The sequence below is a fragment of the Leptinotarsa decemlineata genome, unplaced genomic scaffold (genome assembly GCF_025532065.1).
Source record: "Leptinotarsa decemlineata unplaced genomic scaffold, Ldec_3_MD MMD2_tig00000010_RagTag_RagTag, whole genome shotgun sequence".
NCBI lineage: Eukaryota > Metazoa > Arthropoda > Insecta > Coleoptera > Chrysomelidae > Leptinotarsa > Leptinotarsa decemlineata.
In genome coordinates this window covers 751,050-763,764 of record NW_027412538.1, presented here as the reverse complement: position 1 = coordinate 763,764, position 12,715 = coordinate 751,050, and the positions used below count along the sequence as shown (strand labels likewise).

Below are 12,715 nucleotides of genomic sequence, written 5' to 3'. Positions count from 1 at the left end.
AACGATTAAAGGGTAATAAACAAAACTAATTTATTAATAACAAAACACACAACATGTAGAAATCATAGTAAATGCTCAATATGTCTACCTTCAGACATTACGCATGCATCTAGACGTGGGCGCATTGAGCCACGTATTCGCTAAAATATTCCTGGAGTCTCTGATTACCCTGCACGCATCGATGATGTGGTTTCTTAAGTCCTCTACATCGCGAACAGGAGTACGATAAACCAAATGCTGTAAATGGCCCCAAATAGAGAAATCGAGAGGATTGAGATCCGGGGATCGAGCGGCCAGTTCTGTGGTCCTCCTCGACCTATCCACTGATTTGCATATGTTTCAGTTAAATGCTGACGTGCTACTTTACTATAATGGGCGGGAGCCCCATCATGCATAAAAAACATATCCCTTCTGACGCCCAAAGGAACTTCCTTCAGCAGTACTGAATGCACTTCTCTTAAAAATTGAACGTATGCCTCACCATTTAATCGAGGAGGTAGAAAATGAGGCCCAATTAAATAATCCCCAATAACTCCGAGCCACACTTTGAAAGAAAACTGTTCTTGATGGTGAGGGTTTTCATCAGCCCATATGTAGTAATTATGAAAATTAATAATCTTGTCCCGAGAAAAACTACATTCGTCTGTGAATTCTATCGTCTTCAGAAAGTCACAATTTTTCTAATCATTTCCCGCATCCAATTGCAAAATTCAAGACGGTTCGGAAAGTCTCGCGGTAACAGTGCCTGTACTCGTTGCAGATAGTAAGGGTATAAGAGTTGTTCCTTCAAAATTCGAAATACCGTCATATGATCAACATTTAGCTAAAAAGCAATCTTTCTAGTACTGGTAGTAGGTTGTTTTTCAATCAAATTAAGTACTGCTTCCTCAAGCTGTGGTGTTCTCGATGGCGACCACAATCCTGCGTTCTTTTGTCGAATGAACCATATTCTCGGTATCGTTGATGAAGTCGAGCAAATATTCTATGTGAAGGATGCTGCCGTTGAGAATACATTTCAGCAAATCTGCTAGAAGCTTCTAACCCATTCCCCTGCATATCAGCCATTTCCTCATTTGTGTATGCCATTTTAATAACAAATGAATTATTAAAGTAACAAATCAAGAACAGAACAACAACACACAATTAGTATTAATTCAATTTCGAAAATTCACAAACTGACAGCGTCATACCAATTCAATTGTCACTATCGCTAATAGCGACCTACTAGATAGATTAGTTTCGTATTTTCGCATTTATGTAGTTGTTCCTAAAATAATTTTTTGCTGCGAACTGGTTTATTTTGGGTAAAAAACCTAAGAGACATTTTTTGTTTAGAACAAAACAGGCTATCGAAAATACATTTTTAAATGGTAAACAAATAAAAAGACAAAAAGTTACATTGGAAATAAATTTTAGGGGTTGCGTTTTCCACCCCTTACAACCATGGGGTAAATCAAATAAATTTCTGGCTAAGTGTCTTTTTGGTAGTACAAAACGTCAGGTTAATTTCAATATTGTAACTTTTTTAGTGCCCGTGAAAAAAATTGTTATACAAATTTTATGTACCCCATTTAAGGGGCTGTATCTTAGCAAAGGATGCTCCAATGAAATTTCTTTATATGAAATATCCTATCTTTCCTTTGATGAGGAATCACCTCCTTAGATGTTTTACACTTATTTAGTTACACCCTGTATAGGTTAAATTCTGCTATTGATTATGATGAAAATCGGCCCTTCTCGAATTCGTCGCCTAGATTTGCACAAACCTGGAACATAGGTTGCAAGAGCACTGAACCGGAAAACTGCACGATTCCACTATTATAAATAGTTTCGGAACATCGTGAATGGAATAAGTCGGCCATTATCCTAAGACAGTGGCACCCCTCTTGGACGCTGAAAATGTTTAATTTGGGACTCGAACCAGTCCTACACTCTTGCTCATTACCGACAACCAGATACCTGCATGATTCCTCTCAACATATTTGAATGAAAGAATTATCATTAATTCGAAATAATATTTTCAGTCACTACTAATTATCACATTGAAATTACGAATGTTCTGTGGCCAGTTATGATCTTACATCTTGATTTTTATTTATTTATGATGAAAAATTTATCTCAAGTGCGCCCCGCTCAATAAATTCCTAGATCCGCCCCTGTTCTATGTAGGCTCATTCCAAGTCGGTTTGAAATATTTCTCCATTTCCATTTCCATTCATTTCAATTTTCTATTATTATTCTCAGTTCATTTATTGTTAATAGCATTTTTCCAAGCCATAATTTTCATTCCTTTCCAATTCATGTCAAATCATTTGTTTTTCTTTACAAACTGGTATTTTTACATTTTTTTTTCTTCCATACTTATTTTATTTCTTCTCATATTTTTAATATTATTTTCAATTTTTCACTATTTATCCAAATACTTTAGTTATAGTGATTTTCACTACCCCATTTATTTACCTTCTTTCTGATTTCAAAACTGTTAACACTGACACTGGAGATATGAACTTTTAACATCCAGTAATACGTATTTTCAATGGTAATAAAATATTTTTTCGTAGCACTGGAACATTGGAAAGGGGTTTCCCCGAGGTTTTCACCAGAAAATGATGAAATATTGAGTTCAAAACAATCTAGAAATTGTGATTTCAGTATATTATTATTCATGTGTCTCTAATTCACGGAAAAACATTTTTTTGTTATGTTTTCATTCTGTTATGTTATGCTCTAGCTCTAAAGGAATTTTCGTTACTTTATCCCCAAAATTCCGAGTTCAAGTGTTTCACCTCAACAACTTTTTCGACTTGTGTTTGTTATATTCACTTTTGTTTCGGAATTTTTCCAGGAACTCAATCGATGTCAAGACATTGACATGTGCTTACAAGAATACGAACGATTTTCATATATTCAATTCTATACTCACCTTGCTTTTATAAAGCGCTCTTCAAATGACCATACGCAACGTAACGGATATACCAACACACATTGAACCTAACCTTAACACTGAATTACACTGAAGTTCAAGCGCATGAGGAAAACGATCACAACGAATTATCCGGAATGGCAATATGTTTTCACTTACAAGTACTTAAACATCACACAACTCGTTTTCGTTCGAGTTGCCGTTATGTATGATCTTTGCAGAAGCGACCTTCGGCTCCTCTGACATACTGATACATTTTTTTGTCAGACTGAGTGGTCATCTTCGAATTTATGGGTCACTCGTGTTTTTATCACCTACTGTGGTACCGCATACTTTCTCTTAGCGTGTTTGGTTCTCTGCTTCACTCACCAGTGTCGGTAGGTACCTCCTTCGCCGATCGAACAAGCTTTACTTGTGAGTTGGAGCAGAACTATTTGCGGCCAAAAATAGTTTCATTTTAATCTGACCAAGATCGATACATTTTGTACACCTAAAAATATGAGCGATAGCTCATTCGATTCGGAATCACCTCTAGAAAAATGTTTTTGAAGGATTTTGGTGCAGGTAAAAAATTGCAATTATTATTAACAAAATAAGATTAAAAAAAATGTTATTTAGTTTTTCGTTAATAACTCAAAAAATATTAATATTTAAGCAATTTTGAAAAAAGCTCGTTGAAGAAGAGGAAATTTCCGATAAAAAAACTCTATCTCCATTATTTATAATTTTAATTTGACTTTGAAAATATGGTTCCGCGCGGCTGTTACGGCATGCGCGCGCTGCCGCAACAGCCGCGTCCCGTAGAAAAAAAGTTTTATCACCATTTTTCAAAAAGTTATTCAATTGTTAACTAACAAATTTTTTCCCAATCTCCTTTGGCATAAATAATAAGATAAAAGGTATAAATAATTGGCCTATAAATTTTAAACTTCGTGGAGCCCTTTTGATATATATGTATATATATATATATATATATATATATATATATATATATATATATATATATATATAGTTGATAAACTTTTTATTTTCAATTGATATTTAGCTATATCTGTTTTCACATTGAACATTGGCAGTCATTAACATGGGGTATGAAGTTTTTACGTAATTTGTTTATTGAATTGTTTCAAACAAATAAAGAAATTCAATATTTTTGTTTTTTTTTTTGCTATTTTGTTGTCTACAGATAATGATTAAAAAATTATCTTCTTAATTTTGATTTTTAATTGTTTAAAATCGATTTTTTTATATTTCGATTGTTTAAATAATCAGTTAAGAAATAATTTTGCTTTTAAAAATAATAATTTACACTTAAATAGTTTGTCAGAATTTTTTTTATTTATTATTTAATTGTTTATTAGTTTAATAATTTCTTATAAACAAATATTGACCAACGTTATATTTTTCTTCTCAAGCAGAAAAAAATTATAAAAACAGCTATATATAAAAAAGTGCCATAATTTTTGTTAAAATTTATTATAATACTTTCTAATATCATACGATACACTAATAATAAAACTTTTTATGGCACTTTTTTATATATAATTTTTTTTGTTTCAGAAAAAAACCTTGCTCAATATTTGTTCATAACAAATTGTTAAACTAATAAACAATTAAATAATAAATAAAATTTTTTTTTTGACAAACTATTCAAATGTGTAAATTATGTTTTTCAAAAGCAAAATTATTTCTTAACTAATTATTTAAACAATCGAAATTATAAAAAAATCGATTTTGAACAATTAAGAATTGAAATTGAGAAAAAGTTTTTTTTTTCAAATCATAATTATCACTAGACAACAAAATAGCATAAAAAATTTTAAAAATATTGAATTTCTCTATTTGTTTAAAACAATTTAATAAACAAATTACGTAGAAAATTCATATCTTATGTTAATAACTGCCATTGTTTAATGTGAAAACAGACCTAGATAAATATATACCTATAAAAGACCTATAAAAAAAAGTTGTTAGTTAACAATTGAATAACTTTTTGAAAAATGGTGATAAAACTAGATACTAGATACTAGATTTTTTTAAATTTTCAAAATGACATTTTATGTTATAAAAAATATTTCTTTCGGTAAACTCTCTTTAGCGGCAGCGTGCGCATGCCGTAACAGCCGCGCGGAACCATATTTTCAAAGTCAAATTAAAATTATAAATAATGGAGATACAGTTTCTTGAGTCGGGACTTTTTTATCGGAAATTTCCTCCTCTTTAATGAGCTTTTTTCAAAATTGCTTAAATAATAATATTTAGTGAGTTATTAACGAAAAACTAAATACCATTTTTTTTTTATTTTGGTTATAACAATTGCAATTTTTTACCTGCACCAAAATCCTTCAAAAATATTTTTCTAGACTTGATTCCGAATCGTATGAGCTATCGTTCATATTTTTAGGACCTCTATCTCTATTTTTCATGTTTTTGAACTTGTTGTTTAAACTAGATAAAATTTACTTATTTTTTAGACCCTTCAACCTCTAAGGCTATTAGAGACTTCACTTCACTTCACTCAAAGTTCTTGGCCTTTGCTTTCATACGTCTTTGCGTATTTAGCCAGCTCGATTCGGGGAGGCGCAGCTGTCTTGCACGCAGCAATGCTGCCACCCCTTTTTTGTCTAAATTTTTTATTATATAAAAAACACTTAATATTTTTTGGAGACTTCAAGACTTTTTGCACATAAATAACATTTATTTGGTAAAATCCTGTCTCCACGTGGACATCCGGTCCACCGTGGCCTCCAACCGGCGTGAATGGGGACAGGAGTTATGTACATTCACTATAACACTCTCACGTGGACATCCGGTCCACCGTGGCCTCCAACCGGCGTGAATGGGAGTGCTGTTTCTCTTCAACACTTATAGACTGTTCACAAAAATGTTTAATTTGATGATGGCACGTTCTATGACGGCAGACATTCACAACACAAACTGAGTTTCGTCCCCAACAATGGCGTCCGCGTGCCTTCTTTGTGGACGGTCGCTGTCGGCACGTCCGTCCACCACCACATCAGAAACGAAACTCGCTATTAGAGACAATTCGATAAATTTAATAGCATTACTCAATCATGTGTGAATGTACGAAAGACGATTAATATACAGGTTAATTCAAATTCGACCCTCACCATTGGGATTCCTTAAACTGCAGGAGTTACGTCAAAGCTTAAATTGGGGCAAAGTTGAAAATCTATGCAAGGTTAACTGGAAATGAATCCAAGTGAAGAAATTTCAATAAAACTCTATATATTTTTTGACCATTTAACCGAATATAAAATTGTCATTTCAACGATATAACAAACAGATGGTCATTTCCATTCAAAATGGCAGTGTAGGATCCATTTTTTTCAAATTCCATATGGCGGCAATATGACGTCACCTATAAAAATATTGTTAAACTCGATGTAGGGAAAAACAAACGCCGAAATTTTCTCAGTTTTTGAATGAATATTAAAAATTGAAATTTTTCACAAATCCTTCATCTCAACTTCATCTCAATTTTTTTTAAATGCCATATTTTACTTCATTTATCTAGAATGATATTTTTTGAACTTTGACAATGAAGTGTAGGTACCTCTTTTACTACAAAAAAATGTCGAAGATACTATGCTTTTTTGTGTGCCAATGATAGAGAGCAGCTTTGACACTTCCTATCAGGATTTTCGAGATGAATGGAGTAAAATACGACATTTGACAAAATTTATAATTTGAAAAAAAATTGAATTTTAATTCAAATACTAAACAACTTTCGGCGTTCATTCCTCCCTATATCAAGTTGTTTCACAATATTTCTAAAGGTGACGTCATAGTGCCGTCATATTGAATTTGGAGAAAATGGTTCCTACGCAGCTAGTTTCATTGGGAATGGCTACATGTGCTATATCGTTTGAAAGATAATTTTATATCCCATCAAATGGCCGAGAGCAATATAAATAATTCTGTTCAATATTTTTGACTTGGGTTCATTTTCGGGTAACCCTACTTTAGATTTTCGAGTGTTTTATTGTCAAACATATTGGCTTTGATGATCTATATCTTTATTTCAAATTTCTTACCTCATGAAGGTCGTGGAGGACATTGTCGATGACCTTGAAAAAAAGCAACATTCCATCCTTTCTATGTGCGATTTGTCCAAGGCGTTCGACTATGTCTCACATATTGTCTCTCAATATTTTTTGTACTATGTGACGTGCTGTAAACCACTGTGTGAAATAGTCAATAAAGTATATCTATCTATCTGAACAATTAAAGAATGGTGCTGTGAACAATGATTTACATTTACATGAAGTGGGTCTGTAATTCAATTTACATCATAGCAGGGGTTTGAACAATAATTACGAAATGATGACTTGAAAACTCAAATGTGCTTAGTGATAATTTCGTAAGTCTCTTTTTCCAGCATAGCCCCGTTGATAGGAAATTGATAAAAAATTACTGTGAAGAGACCGATTTGTCCATAAATCGATTTTTGATTCGTTAATATTCGTAGAGGAGAGTGGGGTATAATGAAATAGAAGGGAAATATGGAATACTCAGGTTTCAGTTCTGTTTGGTGATGTTACCTCGCGGAAATATCATGACCCACTTCAAAAAACTCCCTTGTTGCTCTACTGTGAGAGTTGACCACCTGTTGCTGTTTATCTGCTTGCTACAGAACGAATTTTGTTTTGTGCTTCACAAGAATGTTTACAGATAGGACTTCAAATATTTTTACTAACTACAACAATGTGACTTCAGCTACAAGACCAATCACTCAAGCACAATGTACACCTAAAGAGTCGTAGATCATAGTTACAACATTGGTTTTTCAGTGACAGGAACCATAGCCTCTTGTCACCAAAGTGGTTGGATACATGCAAACATTTTCACCAAATAGTTTAAACATTTCATTGTTGTTGGAAAACCCTTAGTTGATTTACCTATCCTGCTTTTATTTGATGGACATGCCACCCACAAAAATAACACTGACGTTATCAACGTAGCTATAGAAAATTATGTTACGATCATGTTTCTGCCTTCCCACTCTTCACATAAAATCCAACTCTTAGACAAAAACTTCATGGGTCCGTTAAAATCTCATTATAGCGAGGAAGTGAGATCGTTTTTACGTCACAGTTCAAGGCCCTTTTTTGATATAATGAAGTACAACGTGGGGACATTGCAGTTAATGGTTTCAAAGCGACTGACATTTATACTGTCAATGGAGATGTTTTTAGCAGTGAGGATTTCATTGCTTCACCACTCACAGTTCCAAGGCCTGAAACAAGACCTATTGAACCAACACCTGCCCCCATTTCAAGTTTATCAACCCTATATGACTCACCTCAATCGTGTTCATCTAAAACTCCCTATGTGATTGTTCTTGTCAAGCCAAAGTTGACCAATCTTGTCTTTCCTATAGAGAGTTCATCCCCACACAGAAATTAAGTAGAGGCAGGAAAGCTGGTTCATCCTTTATAATAACATGCTCTCCATATAAAAATAATTACAGAACGGATTGGAAGAAAAAAAGGCGAAGAAGGAATCTGAAGTTTTGAAAACACAAAATAGAAAAAAATCTCGAAGACCCCCTGTTCAAAAAAAAAAACTTCAACCACTTTTCTGAACCCAGGCCTAAAGCGGCTGATCCAACTAGTGATGACTCCAGCAACGATGATTCTTTCCATTTGATGTGTCATCTTTAATAGACTACATGCCACCAGGAGAAGCACCGCATCGAAGTGCGTCTTATGTGATGGAAGATTATCCGATGATTCCGAATCTACGAAATTTGGATTCAGTGTGCAAGCTGCTCGTTGATGGCTCATATTGACTGGCAGAAAAGGCAGTTTAGATAGACAGAAATCGCACGTTTCTGTCTATTTCTATGAAGTAAATTCACATTGAAGTTTTTGTTGGTAAAATTAGAAATAAATAGGTTTTCTGTACTTTAGATGGCGTTTTCGTTAAATAAACCTCGTATTCCATATTATCCGACCATATTTCATACTACCCTCCGTTTGTTATATTTGATTTTTTTATGAACAAGAAAATCAATGAGAGTCTTTGAAACTCGTAAAAGTTAAATATAGTAAGTTATATAGTATGTGTTAATACTGATTTTTGGAGAATTTTTTCTAAGAAAAAGTAAATAACATAAAAACAATGTAGATGGTATTCCATAATCAAATTCAGCTTAGGAGCTTAGGGAACCATATTATAGAGGATTCTTGAATTTGTTCCTATTATTTCAAAATTACTTGAGTGAATAAAGCAAGAGTGTTAGAAAATTGTGTGTAGTGAAACGTGTTTGTTTTAGGGTTTTTAATCATATAATGGCCGGAATCTGAATGAGTCAGTAGTTACATGAATTATGTGGATTATTTTTGAAGGGGTCAGAATTCACACACGAATAAAGGTTCATTTCTTATACGAGTAGTTTGTGTCGGGGTATATGAAAAAAATAATTTTGCTATTTTTGTTTAATTCCTAAGCCAAAATACAGTTACATAGAGGTTCTATTACTTTTTCCCTGCTTTCTTCAGCGACTTATGCAAGAATTGAACCTGTCGAAATCTTACTTAACCATGAGTATATACCTTACAAAGTGTACTGCTGGAAATTATTCAAAGATGCAAGGAAAGTTGCCTCCACTGTTGTAGTACCATCTAAAAAATTAATAAATGTTAATGTTAATTGTCATGAAAACCATATGCACTACAATAGATACTTCACTAATATTTTGAATCCCTCTTCCCCAAATTCTATAACTTTTAAAAAATCTTGAAAATGGATAACTTTAAAAAAAAATTAATTTCTTTTTTGGAAAATGCTTACTTTCAAATATGAAACTTTGTTCAAGTTTCAAAAAATACTGTTGAATTCGCCAACTCTATCACATCAAAATGTGGTTTCAAAATATACAAAGAAAGGTAAACACCCACTTATATTTAAAATATTTCAATAATGCTTTGCATGTGTATTTATGTTGAGACCAGTAAAAAGCCATTGAAATTTCAACTGCATCGAAAGCTATTCTGACTAGTTTCTTAACTGTTTTTTTTTATGTGAGCATTTACCATTTCTCCTATTTTTATTTCTATTTTTGCTTTAACTGAGAGTTTGTTTTGTATTGTTAACACTATGCCTCGAGTGCGAAAACTTCGTGGTACTCCTCAACTTAGTGATTTTGAGAGAGGACGAATTGTTGGCTTACGTGAGGCAGGTTTTTCAGTTAGAGAAATTTCAAGAAGAACCAATCGATCTTTGCGTACTATTTTAAGATGTTATCAGGCATGGACCCAAGAAGGCCTAGAACACAGAGCTAGGGAAACAACAGCGCGTGAGTAAGAAAGCGTCGTGGTGAAAGACGAGATCTCCAGTTTGATGTGGAGAGCCATGTTCACCATATTGTTGGTTTAATGGTATGGGGTGTCATTGCATATGTTAGCAGGACACATTTTGTCTTTATTAGAGGCAACATGACAGCTCTTCGTTACATTCACGAAGTATTGGAGCCTTCCATATTTTGAGACCATCGAGAACCATAGACTAACTCTAGACTTCATGGATCAGCATGACATTAACTGCTTACCATGGCCACCCAGATCGCCCGATCTTTCACCGATCGAACATGTGTGGGATATTCTTGGTCGCAGACTGCTGAATTTACAACAGTCCCCACAGACGTTGGCAGCACTTAAGTTAGAAGTAGGGTGGAATGGGATACCCCAACAGGATATAGACCACCTTATCAGGACAATGCCTAGACGTATCCACGAGTGTATAAGACATCCAGGATCTGCAACACACTACTGAACTTCACTGGTTTCACGATTATCCAATTTCTCTGGAAACTTACTCGTTTGTTTGCTATCATCTGTCAAGTATGCGTGTAAAAAATTATTGAAATATTTTCAAAATAAATGGGTGTTTACTTTTCTTTGTCACTAAGTATATTTTGCACTGTTCTGAATGCTTCTGGATAATTGAGAAATTACTAATGGAAAATTAATTTAGAAGTATTCTGAAAATAAAAACAAACAGTGGAAAGAGTCACTGAAATCCAATAAACTATGAGATTCATGGTATGCGAACAACAGGGATGTTGACTGTCTCCAAATGAAAATATGATTTTATCACGGAACGGTAGTTTCCATTCCAGACATTCTAATAAACACTGTGTTGTTCAGCCTAGTACTACTGATGAAACTTTAATGGGTCGAAACAACGCTGTTTGGTGTTGGATCCCGCCATCTCGTACAGTTTTCTTGAAAAGTGGCAAAGAGGAAGTATTTTTTCCAACATCTTAAATAACGAAGAAAAAAAAAAGAAGGAATTTCAATTCTTTCGAATACCTCCGAAACGATTCGAAATTTTGTAAATTTCAAAACGTCATTTCAATAAGCTTGGAAATCGGCAGCTGATTTTTTTCAGGTTGACCCTCTTATTGGTCAGACGGTTTAGGAAGAAGAGACAGTTGAATCCATCAAAAAACAAAAAAAAACATTCAGAGAATGGAAGAAAAGAAAACTGACGGATGGAAAATACAAAAGAGATGAAAAACAACGAAGATGTGAGGAAGAACAAAATTGGCAGAAGTCTGTTAATTGTAAAGAACTGCTGCTATAAAACAAAGAGCTTCTGGTAGAAAAGTATGAAGAAGATGGGGTTCCAAAAAGAAAAGAGAGATGAAGATTTGCTACTGCGATGCGATGTACTAAACCTAGTGACGAGTAGGTAAAGCAGATATTAGACAGACGGAAAGCTTGAGATAATTGAGGAAAACTCGAAAAAACAAAGAGAGAAATTCAAAAGGAAATTCGATAACTTGAAAAAAAATTCTAAAACCTATGAAGTTGGAACCAGTAACTGGCACGTGTTCAATAAACACTGCAGGTGCCGCAATACCACGATCTGAATAATGCCAAAGTATCGTATCAAATATCGCAGGAGGGGCACTTAAGTAGGAACTATCTAAATTAATACTACAACTGAGAAGATATGAAACTGTTGTATAGAATTATCCGAAACAAAATATTGTCTATAACAATTTTTGGGGTGAAATGGCAATAGCCTAGTTGACCTTGAGTTTTTGAGTGCAGGATTATTAGGCTCTGTGCTAATTTTGAGCCAGAGATGAATGATAGTTGGAAGATATTATTGAGAACGACCACTAGAGACTGAAATAAGGATCGATAATGAAAATACTAAATTAGTGTTTAATATTTTGGTGCAGTCTGAGATGCTATCTCTTTGAAAACAATACAACAGATTCCTACTGTGGCGTAATGTAACCTAAGTAGAGACTAGATCAGTCTCTATTTTTTCTCCAATTTCAGGTTGAAACATTAATGAGGTAATTTTGAATATGGATGGAAATTGTTATGCCCTTTTCTTTATAAAATCGGGCTTTTCAGGTTTTCTTTTACACAAAATTGAACCAAATTTGATGTTTATATATTCAAAATACATACTGAAAGGGATCCATGCCGACTGGCTGCTGTCTGCATCGTGTCTAGCCGATGCTAAGGCACTTCGGATAGCTAGAGGAACAGCAATAGAAAGGCATATTGGAGGCTCGGCAACGGCTGAAAAATTTTCAGTTCAAGTGTCACAGCTTCATTTATCATAGAAAGTTACCTTTCGACTTGAGGAGCCCCACTTTGTTAGGATCGTTTTCTGGAAATTTAACTCTGAAGTTGATTGGGATGTCCTTAGCCCCTGGAGGTTTGTAATTCCAACTACGATCAGTTATAAGTTTTCCATCTGAATTATGAATAAGTTCTTCCGTGGTGTAATAACCAATAC

At 33.9% G+C, this 12,715-nt stretch overlaps 2 protein-coding genes and 1 long non-coding RNA gene across 3 annotated transcripts in view; 1 reads left to right on the top strand and 2 right to left on the bottom strand.

The window, feature by feature from the left end:
- LOC111507970 (uncharacterized) overlaps nt 1–3,325 on the bottom strand; it is a 20,095-nt gene extending 16,770 nt beyond the window's left edge. The window contains exon 1 of the mRNA XM_074171207.1: nt 2,924–3,325. The gene's annotated coding sequence lies outside the window, so the exon portion shown is untranslated. The remainder of the gene's footprint in view (nt 1–2,923) is intronic.
- LOC141480784 (uncharacterized) overlaps nt 1–12,715 on the top strand; it is a 15,613-nt gene extending 2,898 nt beyond the window's left edge. The window contains exon 2 of the long non-coding RNA XR_012464554.1: nt 11,342–12,715. This is a non-coding gene — a long non-coding RNA (uncharacterized lncRNA). The remainder of the gene's footprint in view (nt 1–11,341) is intronic.
- LOC111509937 (uncharacterized) overlaps nt 9,373–12,715 on the bottom strand; it is a 78,922-nt gene continuing 75,579 nt past the window's right edge. Inside the window, exons 20-22 of the mRNA XM_074171196.1 lie at nt 12,548–12,715; nt 12,382–12,495; nt 9,373–9,573 (exon numbers count right to left, since the gene is read on the bottom strand). Of these exons, the coding sequence (XP_074027297.1) occupies nt 9,506–9,573; nt 12,382–12,495; nt 12,548–12,715 (350 nt within the window). The 3' untranslated portion in view covers nt 9,373–9,505. The remainder of the gene's footprint in view (nt 9,574–12,381; nt 12,496–12,547) is intronic.